Source organism: Chroicocephalus ridibundus, chromosome 3 (assembly GCF_963924245.1).
Source record: "Chroicocephalus ridibundus chromosome 3, bChrRid1.1, whole genome shotgun sequence".
NCBI classification, from domain to species: Eukaryota; Metazoa; Chordata; class Aves; order Charadriiformes; family Laridae; genus Chroicocephalus; species Chroicocephalus ridibundus.
The window spans coordinates 70946779-70963997 of NC_086286.1; the positions used below are offsets into that span (position 1 = coordinate 70946779).

At 39.4% G+C, this 17219-nt stretch overlaps 1 protein-coding gene across 2 annotated transcripts in view; it reads right to left on the reverse strand.

The window, feature by feature from the left end:
* The window catches only part of NCOA7 (nuclear receptor coactivator 7), a 99371-nt gene that overhangs the window by 66441 nt on the left and 15711 nt on the right, over positions 1-17219 (reverse strand). For both annotated transcript variants that reach the window (XM_063329675.1, XM_063329674.1), the window contains one exon: positions 7238-7369. In XM_063329675.1, coding sequence (XP_063185745.1) covers positions 7238-7287 — 50 coding nt within the window. In that variant the 5' untranslated portion in view covers positions 7288-7369. The remainder of the gene's footprint in view (positions 1-7237; positions 7370-17219) is intronic.

The following is a 17219-nucleotide window of genomic DNA, read 5'->3' on the forward strand; positions in this document are numbered from 1 at the left end:
TTTGGGAAAAGCAAATATAAGGTCATGGTATGTTTACTGCCTAACAAGCCAGGCTTACACGTATCTTGCAAGGTGATTAGTGAAAATTCTGAAATTGCTGGTGTGAGACAGCATGTTTGAAGATTAAATAAACAGAAACTCTTTTCTCGGTGTGTTCTGTGATACAGCCCTCAAAGAAATCAAGAACATCATGAAACTCTGCCTTTCTTCTCTTTCCTAAAAAAAGCCTCTTTATACAGAACCCACACTCTTACCCAGTCTCACTTCACATGCAGAGGGAAGTGAACGGGTGAGAGGATTAACCATGCTTCCCGTCTTATGCAAGCTCTCTAACTCCATAAATAGCATTTCTGGTACTGGAAAATTTTGAAAAACTCCAAAGAAAGTCTCAGGGCCCCACTAGTTACTTTCACTAAGTCTGTTATCCAATAACAAAATTCTTCTTCAATCCTAAATGATTTCACTACTCTTGAGGATGAAAGCACTGGAAAGAACCAAGGCTGCTGAAACCACTGCCTTGTTTATGCTTTCCAGAGGCAGGAATTCATGTTGGGAATAATTCTGTTATTCACAGGCTAAGTAGAGGACAGCAGTTCACGCTCTTCTGCTGACTCTCATCCTGCATCACAGAATTACAAGACAGCTAATATAAAAACCTCATAGTCAGAAAGTAACAGCAGCGTGAGATGAGGAGACAGTGCCCAAGATAAGCAGCTGTTCAACGTACTTTTCCCCTGCACTGCAACACTTCAGAAAAAGCAGGTTCCATTTTTCCTCCCACTCTCATTCTCCAGGTTTGCATCTATGATAAAAGAAAACTTTCATATTTTTTATATATACAACAGTAAGTTTATGAGCAATGAACAGCAAGTGTCTCTCAAGCATCTGAAGGACCCGACCACCCTCCTAAAGCTCTACTCAAAAGCTTTTCATGCTGCTGTCTGCAAAATTCTAGACATTCTTCAATGTCTGAAAACTACAACGGTTGCAAAGGACAGCTGAAATACTAACCTACACAGCAGCAGGCAGAAACTCTGCTAAAAACATTGAAACCTCTCCATTTTAAGTAACTGGAAGGCAAATCTCAATACTGTATGTTTCAGAAAATATTTTATGGCTTCTGTCAGCACCTAACATAGCAAATCAACTATCCTGCACATACACCCCTAAATAACAGAGCAAATAATATCCATTGCACCCCATAAATCAGAAGGATATCTTCAGCTTTTTCTTAGAAAATAAAATGCCTCAGGCAATACGTGTTACTGGTAGAAACAATGCGAGTAAAATGCAATGCTGTTTTTTACTTTCAGTAACAGGATTATGAGGTAATGTTTATATGTCTGGAAGCAGACTTAGAAACTTCCATTATACAGATGAGCTGAAATGATGTATTATTTCCTAGAGTCATTTAAAAAAAATATAAGCATCTCCAGGATCTTGGCTTGACTATTCTTCACACCCAAGATAAACCTCAGCAATGGTTTGTTTTAAAAACAATGTGTGGAAACTTTTCCTTCTAAAAGCAAAAAATAAATTATGAGTGCTACAGGAAACCTGAATAAACATCAACACTTTGGCTCAGCAGAGCAAGAACAATAGCAAGGAGACGATTGCTGGAGAAGTAGTGATCCGAGGAGCACCCAACAGTTGAAGCCTGTTGCCAGGATACAAGGAGTCTGGCCAACAAGAAAAGCACTTAACACAAAAACCTATGACAAAGTCTCACGTATGGGAGATGCCCTCAAGAAAGTACGTTTGCACACATACTCCTTATCTGGGTTTCCCACCTTCCTAGCCACCACTGACTTCCTCTCTTTCCACACATTCCCCCTGTGCTCACTGCATTTTTCTCATTTCATCATCTTCCTATGTCTTAATAGCCACAGAAATAAAAAAATATGAAGCGTATAAATACTGAATATGGCAGTAAAACAGAGTAAAACCAGAAAAATTCCAAATGAGATGCTTATAAACCTGTTAGTTTGTAATATGCAAAAGACTGACCAAAAGAGTGACCATAGTGCATCAGACCAAGGGTCCATGCAAGCCAACAACCCGCCTCCAACAGCAGCCATGAGCACGGACCAGGGAAAGACCATAACAATACGACAAGTATATACACGACTCCTTCTCCAGCTAAGCTTTCCGGAGACTAGCTGTTTACAGCTCTGCAACTATATATTAATGATTCCTACTGTAATGGGTTGTGAATGTTTACAAGGAAATCTAAGGCTAGGTTGTAAACAACTAATGCAATCGGAATGCTGTATACCATTTGTTGTACAGTTTATTTATTTTTAGGTATTAAAAAATAATTAGGAGAAGAAAAAAAGCTGTAAATTACAGCCTTGTAACTAGTAAATGATAAGTGTACTAAACACTTATGTATGTTTGTAAATCTTGGTTTTAATGTACAAATCTTACTCTGTGTGAATGTAAATTTAGGTATCTGAGACAAGAATCTAAATGAAATTAAAATATGCTGTGAACTCCTTTATTTCCCTTAAATATTCCTATCATAAGGTAACATAAGGTGAACATCAGCTTGTACAACTGGCTTCAGTTTCTGACAGAGTATTAGCAATCTGGAGCTAAAGGGAGTCTCTGCCTACTCAGATGGGCTTTGGAGCATGTCCCAGACATTTATGTAGTTTTGTCAGAAGAACGATGGTGACAAGACCAATGTAAATTCAATAAACACAAAAGCACAAAATCCCAGTGAGAATATTTTCCCCTAATACAGCACTTCACCTTTGACCTGAGAAATCTGGCTCTCAGTGGTGACCAAAAAAAGAGACTGAGAACTAAAACTTGGAATTCCCCGGGAAACTATTAAAAAAATTATTCAATGTAAGTATCAGTTTTACAGTTCATCTCTACACAGCATTCTTCAGATTAAGGTCACCACAAATTGGAGACATAACTATTAATAAAATTAATGTAAGCATCTCAGGCAACTTGTTGAAAAGTAGTATTTTTTCCAATAAAGCACTACTTATTTGCTGTTCTCAGCTAAGAAAGTAGTAGAGAGCTACTTGACATAGATCATAGATAGATCATACAAAGCATGGAAAATGCCAAGTGAGGAAGGTTAAAAGACACAGAAAACTTGGAAACTAAGAGAGACCCTTCTGTTATTCTTTCAGTAAATTACTCAAACTCTTTCCTTATGATTTCTCATCTCCTAGAACTTCTTGTCCAAATGTATCCAATATCACCCAATAGCACGTGCAAAGTAATTCCAGTTTCAAGCTGTACATTCACCATTCCAGACAACCAATTTATAGCCAAGGCAATTCTTTCCATGTGACACGTCACTTAATTTAAAAATAAATTACCAAAATAAAATTTTAATAGCTATTCATTTAATGAGTGAAATACCTCTCAACTTGACACTACGCAATAGGCAGGGGAAAACCAAGAGGAGAGAGGGAAGATAAAGGAAGAACAGACAGAGGGAAATGGGAAGTTGTACCAGGGTTCAAGGGCACATAATCACAATAAAAAGCACCAAACGTCACAGTAGCATGAAGGACCTAATACACATAGATGTGCCATTGTACATCTATATTACACTGTACCATTTATTTTTTGACTTGCTGGATATCAGGACAGACTTCACAGCAAGAGGAGACAGTTCTCTGCAACAGCTGGAGTAATATTGGTCCATTTGGGAACCAATGACACAGAAGTCAAGAGCCTAAAAGCAAGGTTTGAAAAATTAGGCAAGAAAACTTAACTACACAGAAGAGTCTTTAAGTAGGAGTAGCAGTCTTAAATAAGGACCTATTGCATAAGATAAATTTATGCCTGCATGTTACTCTCTCACTTTTACCTCTTGCCTGTTACACTCCCACGAGCTGTAACATCTTATCTGCATAAGGAATCTAAATTGGTCTTTAAAAAGTTTTGTAGAGATTTCAATTCTGTTTGAAAAGTTAATTATTTCATTTCTTGCCAACCAAGTCAAAAAATAAGCCCTTTACCAAAAAATGTAGCGAGTAAAGGAGCATTTGTTAAGAAGCAAAAATGGATGGTGAGGGGTTTATTTCAGCTTCGCTTGCCATAGGGAGGGGAAGAGACCCCAGAAAACTGAGGCACTCAGACCATGAAGACCTGTAGTGGAAAGATGTGATGGCTGAGCTGGGTTGCTCTCTTCTATAGAGAAATTTCAAATATTTTAAAGGACAAATGTTTAAAACAACTTATTTACAACACTAAATTTGGGGGACAGAGATGCAGACAGTTATTTCATGTTAATCTTGCTTACTCTGTAGCAGTTCAGGAGCTGGTTTGGCAGCACATAACTACCACCATGCTAACCACTTCAAATATTTTGAAGTTCTCAAGCTAACCTTTCCAACGATTGCTAGTGTAACCAGTCAGACACTGAGCGCCACCTCTACCAAAAGCTACCCAGGAGGGCCAAGACTACATTAGCCCGAAGGCTAAAAGCCACCTTCTGATGGGAAGTCACACACTTTGGGATGCTGGCAGGGCAGCGTGGCCACTGCTCGTATCCACACGCTGCCTTACTCTGCCAACAGAGAACTTGGGTTTGTTAGCAGGAACTTAAGAGAAAGAGATATCACGTCCCATTTTTCAGTTAATGCCTTTGTCTTTGTTAATACCAAAATAACCTTTCACCTCACATTAAAGAGTGAGGTTTTCTATTAAAATTTGTGTGTTTTCATTAATATAGTCCGCAAGGTAGTTAAAAAAACATTTTATTTCATCAGCATTGAATATATACGTTTTCTCCTTTCTAACCAGGATATAAGCAGAATAATTCTTCTCAGCCCTGGGTGGAGCAGAGCCCTTTTCTCCACCCTCTTGACACAGAGCACAGCTTTCCCTCTTGCTGGCAAAAAGTCTAAGCTGTTTCCCCATTCTCTTCCTTGGTAAGCAGTAGAGTCTTCTCCCATGAACATCTGACCATAGGCAAAAGTAACAAGACTCATGTAAAGGTAGGGGCAAGAGTCCTTGTTTCATAAGAATGTTTACTATACACAAATTTAGATTTTATAAATACTATTATTATCTTAGACTCACAAAACATAACAGTAGTAAGAGGTAAGGGGAAAAAACCAAAACAAACAGTAATGGAAGCAGAGGGGTGCATGTGTTAGGGGATCAGCTGAGGCTGCTCTCGGCTTAATAAATAGAAGCCCAAGCTGGCAGGAAAAGCAGGGTGTTTGAATAAGCACACAAAACAGTATGAGAGCCAAAACACTATTAAACTTGGGTGCTTAAATTTGAGGCCAGAACACGTATCCACAGATCCTAAGATACAAAACAACCAAAAATGACAGCAATATCAAACCATGCACCTGATTAAATTATCTCAGTGTCCCAATATCAGGCACCTAAGCTGGGAACTTCTGTCTACATCAAGTCAAAAGCCAAATTTTAAAAAGTTTAAAAAAAAACAGGTAGGGGCATTGTTAGAACTGCCTTTGTACCAAAGGGAATATAAACTGCCTATTATTTTCAGGTACTCGGATGACATTTACATGGGTCATCATGTAAAGTATTCAAAGCATTCACTTGCAAGATGCTGGGACACCTGTCTACTAGAGGAAGCACGCTAGACTTAAGATGCTAGACTAAAATCAAGGACATGTAAATTCAGTTCTGCTTCTGTCCCTGACTGCACACAGACAACGTACGTGAAGGTAAATTGGGCATATCACCTTCTGACCTACTTTAGCTTCTATTCAAACATGACTTAAGGATCTGCAAGAACATTCTTGTAGAAATCATGCATGGATTTGCTTAGAATGGGAACTTAATTTAAGGGCCTGCAACCTACATAAGTAAAAAAGATGCAATCCAGGAGGGAAAGACACATATGATGTCCCCAGAGTTACACAGCAAGTTAAGTGCTAGAACTGGGAATTGATTTCAGGACTTTTTGACCCCCACCTAATGCCTTGTGCCCATACAAGACACACTGCCCCCGTGAATTTTTAAAAGGGAATAGCCACAGATAACACAGGAAAGCCGCAAACCAGATTAAATAAAACATCAAGGACTTTGCTGAAAGCCTCTTGTGGATTTTCCATTTTGTTTAGCAGACAGCATTCAGAAAGGACTCAAGACATTCTCTTCAATTCTAAAGCATCTAACTCAGACATCTCTCAAAGCCTGAGCCTTCCATAACAAGAAATTACTTATGCCTTCGTCCAATCTCTTTAGCTACCTCCTCTGCTATAGGTTCCCATTGTTTATTTCCCCTTCTCAAATCTAAAACTGCAACATTCCTTCATGTCAACATCAACATAATTGCATTTCTCCAAAAGTGCCAAGAAACTTGCTTTCCTAAGAGATGTCCTTCACCACAAAACTTCCTAAAGTCTTTAGCCACCACTACATACCGCCTGAACAGCAATAAAGAAGTGCTGCAACTTTGCCTCACACTACTACTTCTAAGTGGCACGACAGGCATGTCTCTAGATGGCTATAATGCACTAAGGCTAGTGTTTTAGCCCAGTTTCAATAACAGTTATTTAGTACAGAGTGGAAAGAGTATACACTTTTCCTCTTCAATGGTGCAGAAAGTACCTTTGAGTCAAAGATGTTTTTCATACTGATTTCCTCCCCCTCCTATGCCCTCAAGAGTAAGTGAGGTTTGGTTCTTCTTGTACATCAGAGCTCAGAGAGGATTACAGACTTGCTAAATTAACAAAGACAAGTTATTAGGAAATCAACGTCACTTATTTCTTAAAACTCACCAATCATGAATTACAAACTATAAAAATGATTGAACAAAAAACCATTGCTTTTATTTATAAAGACGATAAAGTCTAGGCAGCTTACCCCTTCTTAGCTGACCTTATCCTACGAGATAACACAACTTAGTCTGTGCTTTATTTGAAATGAGATAAACTTTACGTTTAGACATGTTTATGTCTTAGATGTGCTTGTTTTTATAAAGACTCCTCAGGAACTGGATAGCGGAAGCTCAAATGCAGTGCAATTTGCAATTGAGTACCCAAGAACAGCTTTATGTTACAAACAACAATTATTGATTTAAGTTTATCTCCACTATCCAAAAGAAAAAAAAATCACCACCCCAACATCACAGACACAGCAAGGAAAGCACTTTCTGGATATATAATGCAGCATGCGTTTTGTTTATATATGTACTTGAAAAATTTTAAAGCCTTGTGAAAAAGGCAGAATGAGGAGTTCTACGTTTTAATCAATATTGAAATAAACCCTGTAACCTTACCGAGCAAAATAGCCTTGTCTTCGTTCCTTTTTATCTTCCTTGGTCTCCATTATGTACAGTCAAATGGACAAGGTGAGTGGCCAAGCGTGATGCTCTTTTTTGCCTCAGTACCTCATATCCAGGCAGAGTCTCCTGTATATAACATTTAAAAACAGGATGTTCATAAATCAACATGTCAACAACACCTATAAAAACCAACAGAGTTGTGGAAATGCAATTGACCCGGTGACAAAGCAAAGTAAAATTTTAACCAGTCAACGCTTGCCACGTGATATGCATTTAGTATACAATGAGACAAAGCAATAAATGCACTCAGGCCAGTTTCTCCAGCAGGAGAAGAGACATACTGCAAAGCAAGTAATGCAAAGAGCAGCAGCAAGTTTTAAAACCCTGGGAGGATTAAAATCTTTTGCAAGCTGTTAAATAGTTTATACCGAAACATCTTCCCAGTTTCATGTGTTTTATAGACAGGAAGACCAAGAGAAGCTTTGGAAACACCCAGTACAAAGAGCGTAACCAGAAAGAGCCATAATTTTCACTTTATAAAAGTTCTATAAAATAGTGAGAAATAAGAAAGTTTTAAAATAATGTAAAGAAAAAAAAAGAGCGATCTACATTCTTTACACAGGTTTGACTGTTGTGAACAACACACAAGTTTGAACAAGTATACAGGGTGAAACACGATGCATCTACTGCTCGCCAGATGAATTGCAGTCACCTTGAGATAGACAGGACTATGGAAGGTTTCCTAAAAACTTAAAAAACAAAAAAAAAAAACCAAAAAAAAAAAGGAAGACCAGTAACACCGGCTTATGACATGGAATGCATCACCTCTTTGCAGAATGCTATACTGAGGCCCCCAAAAGCCAGAAGTTGGCAGTTTCAGAACTGCTTGGCAATTACTGCAATTAACAATATGCCACAACAATTGCTTTCCAAGAATCCCACCAAGATGTTTCATCCTCTTCCCCTCTCCAACACACACCATCTACCTCAATGGCTTGTGCACATGTACAAAATAAGTAAACTTAAGAGTCCTTTATCAGTATTCCAGATTAAAGTTCAAACCAGAAGTTACTACTAAACATTTTAGTCTAATGGGCTGTATAACAAACAAAAGGAAGACGCATGAATTATGTTTCGTAGCAAAAGACGACCTAATCAGTTCCTACTATTTTCCCCTGCATTAAAGGATCTTAAGCTACAAACTGCCAAATGTCAACACAAGAGATAGTGTAGCAAAAATAGACTAAGCTACTTGAAAAGCCCAAGAACATATCACACTAGATTCTATCAGAAACACTTGCCATAATTTTCTCTCCATATTTATGGAGCATCAGTCCACAGCAATTAAAGTCCATTCCATCAAAATGCACTTTTTCTTACTCATTAATTTTGAATACATCCAGTGCATCAAAAAGAATCTAGTCTCTCTGTTCTTCATGTATCAGGTAGAGTCTTACAGTAATGGTCACTCTTTAAATGGCAAATTTGACTATGACATCTTTGGCTTTATAAAGAGAACACTATTTTATCTCCGCAAATTAGTGCATGTCACAGTCTTCAGCCTGACACAGAAACCTACGTGATAGTAGCGTAACAGTAGCATCAAAACAAATTGTCCTGCTCTGATGTCCAGTCTGTAACACACACTTTCTGAGAATTTCAACGCATCTTTATCTTCCCTGTTGGGCCAAGTCCTCAGATCTTCAGAAGATCAAAACCCATGGCTTTGTTAGCACTGCATTTAGAGTTACAGTAAACCTTTCAAAGCATACAACTACAACCTCTACAGCAAACTACAAAGAGTTCAAAGGAAGAGGAACCACTCTTTCCTCTTTGCCTGCTTTCCCTTCACTACACTCTGAGATGCATGTGCAAGGGCACTGATGGGCCAGAGCTGCATTTAACCTCGACACCAAGAACTACCAAATAACCATGGAGCACCAAGATAATAGTAAACTCACGAGGACAGTGGGACCCATGGGAATGAGAAGAGGGAAGTGGAGAGAGCCCCTCTTACCTCACTGAAATATAATCAGCTGGGACGGATGGAGGGAAGTGAGAGCTGTCCTCAGGGCCTCACCTTGTTCAAGAGTTGGTGGCACGCTCCTTCCATTCATTGTCTTCCTCTCCCATGATCTACCAACCCCACCCAGCACCCTGCAGGCAGATGAAGGGAACACCAGTTCCCAGAGGGCTAGGAGGAGAAAACCCCGCCTGCCCACAGCCCTGTCTGTCCCAGTGCTGGAGCAGCCATCCCCTGCTTTGGCAAAGAGGGGCACAAAGGGAGAAGAAGTAGGACTTAAGCCTAGACCTAGCCACAGACGCCACAGGAGGTGCCAGCACCAGACCAGTGTGGCATTGCTGAGCTCTCCAAGTGTAAGGTTTGCTGTTTGCTTTCATCAACTCTAAACAAAGTTAGCAATGACAATGCAGGTATGGAGCCTGTTCTTCCCACATCAACTAAATACAACTCCAAGTCGTTTCAAACGGTGAGGGTGAATAAATAAAGAACTTAAAAAAAAAAAAAAAACAATTAAAAAAATTATTTAGAACAGATGGGCACTCAGAAAATTGGAATGTTATCCATAGACCAGAAGTAACAAAGACATTTGGGTGATTTTTTTTTTCTTTTGCTAATAAAAATATGCAGGGATCTCATATCCAGTCACCAATTAATGAAAAATTTCACAACCAAATTATTTAACATCAGGTCTCACTCTGACGACTTAAAACTGATTTAGCTTACCTTCTTAGAAGAAATAAAGGTGGTGTTCTTGGAAGGAATATTTAAGGCTGAAAATTATACTTTGAAAATCTAGTACTAGGAAAAGCAAACTGATTAGAAGTCTGATGTCACCACCTCTGAGTTTATTTTTTTGTTGGGGATTTTTCATGTAAGAGTTGGCTCTAAGGGAAAGGAAAAAAGAGGCCTGAAAGCTAGGATGATCACAGTGTAACCTGCAGTAACTGCTACTGAAAGCTAGTATTTCTGAAAGGTCCTTTTCAATTTTTAGTTCTTTAAGCAGTAACAGTACACAAGCCATGTTTACTTAATAAATTGTCATTGCCATTTTAAAGTTACATCAAAAAAAGCAAGCCTACTCCGCACTTCCCCTCAACCTGTCCTTCAATATCTCCCAAGAAAGAAATCCCAGATATTCTTTATTAACTGCTTAAAATATTAGTAAGGATATATAATTAAAATGAATCTTGGTTTCCTGCTAGAGACAAAGACTGAATCAGGCAGACTATTAAAAATGTACATATTTGGGGGATTTTTATACGCTGAGAGACAGACATCTGGCATGTCATGAGTACAGTCTAAACTCAAATGATGACAAAACTGATTTTACAGAAGTTTCAGGCTCAGTTTAATCCTTTCTACACTGAAACAGAAATAGTGAAAAGCTTATATTACGTGTCTACAACAATGTTAATTCTTTTATTAGGTAATTTCAAGAGGAAAGTTATTCCTGATGGACAAAAAATGCATTTAAGTAACGATCCTGTTAAAAATTTGCCACTCTCCAAATTCAGCCAACGCCAGCACCTAATAATTATGTGAGAAAAAGAACAAAATACATTAAAATATACAGTACTTTTTGCTGTTAGTGCTACTGCTCTTGATTTTTTTCATTTATATTAGCATATTTTTGCATAATTGCTTTGTCTGTTTAGGCTTGCTGCCAGGGAGCTTTGGGGATGCCACTGGGAGTTTGTAATGAGGGCAGGAATGCTCCAGCAAGGCTACAAAAAAAAAAGTTTAAAAGAAAAAAAAAAAAAAGAACCACAGGAACAGACTGAACTCCTGATTCTGGATACCCACACCTCTGCAACTTCCACCACTCTCCCAAGATGGCCAGAAATGCTGCTTCCAGCTCCTGCTTCCCGCTCTGCTACCTGGCACTGCAGGACAGCAGCCTCCTGTCACGGTACATTAAAAGCAGCAGAAGAGGAACATGCTCTGAGTGTGAGAATAAGCAAAGGGGAAAGGAACGGTATTTTTGAGAGGAAAATTAAAAAAAAAAATATGTGAACAGAGCATCCTAATTCCTCTAAAGACTTTTATACATTTATCAAATTCAATTATTTTTCCTCTCTTTTCCCTCCCTTCTCAGGCATGAATAATAATAAACCTTTCTACTTGCAGTTTAAGTAGTTAACATTTTCATGAGACAACAGAAGGACCTGCTTGCTGCACTCAGGGGTAAGCACCCAGAAATCCTGTTCACTGGCTCTAAAGCATCAACGATCAGTCCTCCAATTGTGAGCATTACTTTCCAAAACTGTGCACATGGAACAACAGCATATCCAACAGCACTAGCAATGAAGAAACCAATGAAATGTCTGATTATTTTTAGAACATTCAATGGACTCGATAGCTTGTCTCTGGCCATCTGTGCCCACTGCAAGTCCTGGAATGACATACAGATAAAAAATAAATGTTCAAAATAACACAATTCGCTAGATATATTTTCATGACTCTGTAGAGTCAGTATCTCTCAACCTTTCATGAGGTAGGAAAATGCTGTAATTCCCTACTTTGCAAATGGGGAACTGAACTACATGAAGTACCTCCACACACACGAGAGAAGAGCAATGTGTGCAAGTATCGCCCCACTAGCTTTAATCTAACCAGCCTCAATAACCAGCAACAATGAGAACAAGGAAGGAGACTACCTTGACAAGGAGCCAGTCATTATTTTCTGTGTAAAATTTAAACTGACAAACTTTGGAGACCGATAGCACAGTCTTACCTTTATTTGGCTTTGCGGGAACATGCATAGAAATTGAAGTTGAGATCCACAAAAGGAAATAAGAAGCCTAACTCCTCTGAGGATCTAGGTTTAAATGGCGCTGTCGGCTCCTTCAGGAAATATGTAAAAAAGCTTTAAGGAAATCAAGTCAAGGGTAGTATCCTGTACCTTAGCAGGGTCCCCACAAGGCAAGCAACGGTGGCAGCAATCATACTGTGAAAAACAAGCAGGGAAGGTGAGAGGTCTAAGCAACGGAACAGATTAAGGCAGAAGACTCCCAGTGAGACAGCCAAGCGGACATGGTCATGCCAAGGATGTCACAGGGAGACCCCACGGTGCCGAGGGAACAGGATGCTGCCCAGACACACCATGTAGTTCTCACCTGCTCTCTCGTGTGGTTACAACATTAGTTTTTTATTTTTGCTTCTCTATTTTAACTCTGCCCCTGAGACTACAGACAAACACTGCACACGTCTGCTCACACCACTGCATGCTTCCTTACTCTCATCTGCTGTAATACGAACATTCAAATGTTACCACCAGTCATTTTCAGACATGAAACATTACTAACGATTCTGCTTAGATCTGCAGCAGAGTGTCTTCTTACGAACAAGAAGTGTTCTGGGTACACTTTAGCGGCCAATTCTGACCACTAAAAAAAACGCACCATGAGAGATGACAAGGATTACACCAACCAGTCAATATTAAGACCAAAAAAAGGAAAGATATGTACGTGGTACTTCAAGAGCAATATTAAAAACGTCTATCAAGCTAGCAGAATAAGAAATTATAGAACAAATCACAGACAGAAGGGAAGCATTTTCAGTGTATCAGACCCTCGGGAGTTGCTATCTGTGCCTCTGGAGAGCCCAAAGCAGTTTCCAGGGCGTTGTGCAAATGCAAATAGACACAAACACACAGCAACAAGGTTGCAGGATAGGGTCACGCACAACACCTTTAAGCATAAGGCAACAGAACAGGAGATGTTAAAGTTTTCTACTGAGAAATGCTGAACTTCGTAGTATTTCATTAGTGCCTCAATGACTGGACTAACTGGGTTGAGTTTTACTGCTTTTATATTCTGCTAGTGAATTTCATTCGATGTAATAGTAAAGATAAAAGTTTCAGAATAAACACTACAGCATCTCAAGATGAAAGGCAACAGAAATGCACAGCCAGCAAAGAGGAGAGTAAGCTACAACTTTTTTAGTCTTTTCTTCAGGCAGAATGACCTAGCTAAAAGTGAGATTAGAAGCTTTGAAGAAAGCACTAGCACAAGCCAAGAAAACACAGCACAGACTAATTACAGTAAGTTATATTAAGTAGAATGGACAAAAAATTGTTTATTCTAGAGCTATCTTAAGATATATATGGAATTACCTTAATATAATTATACAGTCACATTATAATTACCATGTAAAGTGTAATGTTATTTCTAAAATATTAATAAGCTCTATAAAGAAGTCCATTATACATAACTGAAGCGTGCTAAACTAACCTAAGAGAGGTTCTCCACCTCAGTGAAGCTGGGGCTAATGACTCAACTCTTACTTAGGTGAATAACCCTTATTTATGCACACAACTCCACTGACCTTTAAAGTATTAAGTCTGTCATGTTTCTTGTAACAAGGGTGCACTCTTAAAATCCCCAAATAATTGAAATGCAAAAATTAAGAGACTGAAAATAAATTGGTATGCAGAAGTGATTTCTGGACTTCTTGTTCAGATTAAACACAGACACGTATCACAAGTTCTCTATCTCCAAATGGAGAGAGAGATTCAATGCGGCTACTGTACCTTATGGAATGTCAAGGACAGAGAAAATAAGATCGGGAGATAAGACAGGCAAAGGGAACAAACCCACAGGAACTGGGTGCAATATTTAGGAGATTGCTATCCCCACTACAGAGGTATATTAAGCTAATAGTCCAAGTATTTTCCATTTCCTACTAATACAGTAAGAACAGGCTAAGCTTAATCACCTTCAACTCACCAACTGGATCTCCAACAGCCTGTCCACATGAACAAAGTTCAAATAAAATAAATGAGAATCAATGTAATCGAAACATTTCTGATTCAGAAACCAAACAATAACAACAAAACGCGATTCAATTCCAATGGATTCCCCAGGCGAATTATTCCTACCTGGCTTGGGAGGAGGCTTTTACCCACTAACTCAGGCTGTCATGTTTCACACGTAAGGGGAAGCAAAAGAGCTATCAGAAATTCCACATCACCAGTAAGGGTTGTCAAGAAAGAAAAACATCCAGATTTAATCTTCCCTCATTGGCAGATGAACATACCAGATGTGTTTTCTATAAGGAACAACGTATTTTACTGTGTAAATCGGCTGCAGTTGCTAGACAGAAACTGGTTACAAAACACAGTGTAAACTATTAACAGGTAGAGCGTTACGCCATACCAAATATAGAAGTGCAATGCTGTTTGAAACCAGGCCACTTGGGAAGATTTTCATTTTTAAGTGAACAAGAACACTGCCGCAGGAGTTTAAAAATAATTAACACCTTCATTTTCTTGTATCCCCTGTTTCAACCCACCCTGGATCAAGTAAGCATCAAGCTGAAGCCTTCTGAATCCCACAGCCTTTCACGCTCACATTGTACAGGTATACACAGTATGCAGAGTTTAAATGCCAAATCCTGCATCTTCATGGACTGTCACTGCCTACCAAATACTGTAACAAAAGGTATAAGGCAGCAGAAAAACATCAGCATTTGGATAAACAGAATGAATTCTGTAGCCACTGAAATACAGAAAACCTCATACTTGTAAACAACAGAAACACCCAAGAATTTGCAGGGTGCTGGTTCCAGTTAATTGAGATTACAGTTAATTTTAGCTACTTTTATTTAAAAAGCTAAGCCTTTCAAACATTCCTCGTCAAGAATATTGCTTTCATTTTACAGGTGAGAGACTGAGATCCAGAAGGACCTTGTGGTCACTCTGGAAAGTTACTACGAAACCACAGATCTTGTAACTGCAAGCAAACGGCTTACCCCTGTGTCTTTCTTTCCTGGGACACCTGCTGAATTAAATAAAGTCTGTGCTTACACCACATACTAAGGCATTTCTGTCACAGCTTATGTTGTGTTTCTGAGTCAGATCCTAAACTGACGTACACCATCAGAGCACCACTACTACAGAACACAAGGAGGATGCAGTTTACCATATCCAGAGAGAATAAGACAGATGTCACTGTTTCCTTACCTCTCCCTGGAGCACGTAGGCATACACACAAAAGACTTCTATGTATATGCTCAGCAGCATTCAACTAAAACACCAAGTACTTGCAATTTTTAAAAAATAAAAATTGATGAACATTCAACACATCAACTAGCATTAAAGCAATCCCCTTCACATCACCTTGCTGTTTTGGCAGCTGACAGCAGCAGTTTCCTCACTCATAATAACTGCTAGTTTCATGACCTGTTTAGAAACATTTCAAAGAAAGCCTGTACATCTGTTTTGACAAAGTCAAAACATATGCATACAGATAACCACATCACTCCCAGAGCCAATGAGTTATGGATCTCTTACTAGGTTTTTACGGGACATGACCAAGTACTTCTTAGATTCCCCTCTCTGAACCAAGCAAAGGGACAGAAGCAGCAAACAGAAAGTCACTCCATCCTCACCACTTCTATGCAGCAGTGTGTTACGAGAGCAAGTCAGGTAGCAAACGTAATCAGCCAACTGTCTGGTGCCACCTTCATGCCAGGTGAGCAACCAGAATAACTGTTCTATGTTCCATACACAGAACGCTGTTAAGGGCCATTGGATCCACAGCGTCACGTATCATAGGCTTGGCCATACATCAGAGTTGCTTCTACGAATTAGCTTACACAGGGCTTGAGGGAGATTTGCACTGCCAAAACAGCAGCATCACTACAGAGAGATGCGCAGCAAACGTCCTTTGGTGGTCAAGGGGACCTTGGCCAGCCAAAGTGCCAAGTGAAAGAAACTGGGCTTTCACGCATGCCTCTCAGGCTGTTAAAATACATCCAGGCAGCAAGCAGCTGCCAGTTTGAAGTATTACTGCCCTTCGCCTTCCTCCCATTCACCTACTTCAGCTGTTTGCTACCACTCCTCCACCCAAAATTATCGCATAAATTACCTGCGGCAATCAGCAGAAGTAGCTCCATACCTGCAGTTCCCATGCTGGCTTACACCCACTTCCAGCAGGCTTTGCTGCACACAGCTGAACTGCAAGCACATCCTTACTACTGCCACAGAAGGCAGAAAACCACGGACCTAACTCCTTGAGCAGCCACCTCATTCCGTGGGTCTCAGCAACCGCATGCTTTGAAGGATGAGTACTGCTGAGACCTAAGGCCAGCATTCATGAGATGAGAAACAGACTACAGAAGACAAATGCACGTTCTCAGCTTCATGGCAAACTTGCTCTCTTGCTTCTCAGCTCTTTTCTCACAAACCCAATAAAGGCATTTATACCAACGGTAAATAAAGTAGAGACAGAGCAGAAAGAGACAGGTATCTGAAGAGTCACTTAAAACTCAACGATGCGGCTTGATGCTTGGCACAAATACTCGTACCATAAATCCTAGGTACCACAAATCGTCTTCTACTTACAATTAGTTTAGGTCCCAAAATGCTTAAGCATAAAGTTAGGTTTATATTTGTAAATATTACCTTTGTACTCAAAGAAACTTGGTTAACATGTTCTCAATGCTTTACAGAATAAGGCCATGCAACAAGAAAGTGTTAAAATATGAATAAACCCATCAATTTAACAGGAAGTATGAGAGATGGTCACTGCTTTTTAGGTCAAGTACCTTTCCAACAATATCCATAATCACACTATGAAAATTACTGGAAACTTTTCTTTAGAAAAGTACCCATCATTTTCAAGTTTTTAGAAAAAGACCCTCAAATTAACAGCCCACTGACACTACGCTGTGAAAGACTGACATTTGAACACTTCCTCACTTCAAAAAGCAACTCAAGACACAAGAGCTACTTGAAGGTAATTTCAAATTTCAGCTCAACATCCCTTTTTTCAATCGACCCTGACTCATGCAAATTCCAGGCCATGGCTTTTTCTGTCACCTACCTCCCAACTGAAAAGCAAAGGAGCTTAGGAGTGGGGGTAGAAAGGAGTCTCACAGTAATGCAATGCAAATGTTTTCCTATCTGAAACACCGTTAACAGAACCAAAATGCCAGGTTTCCATAGCAACC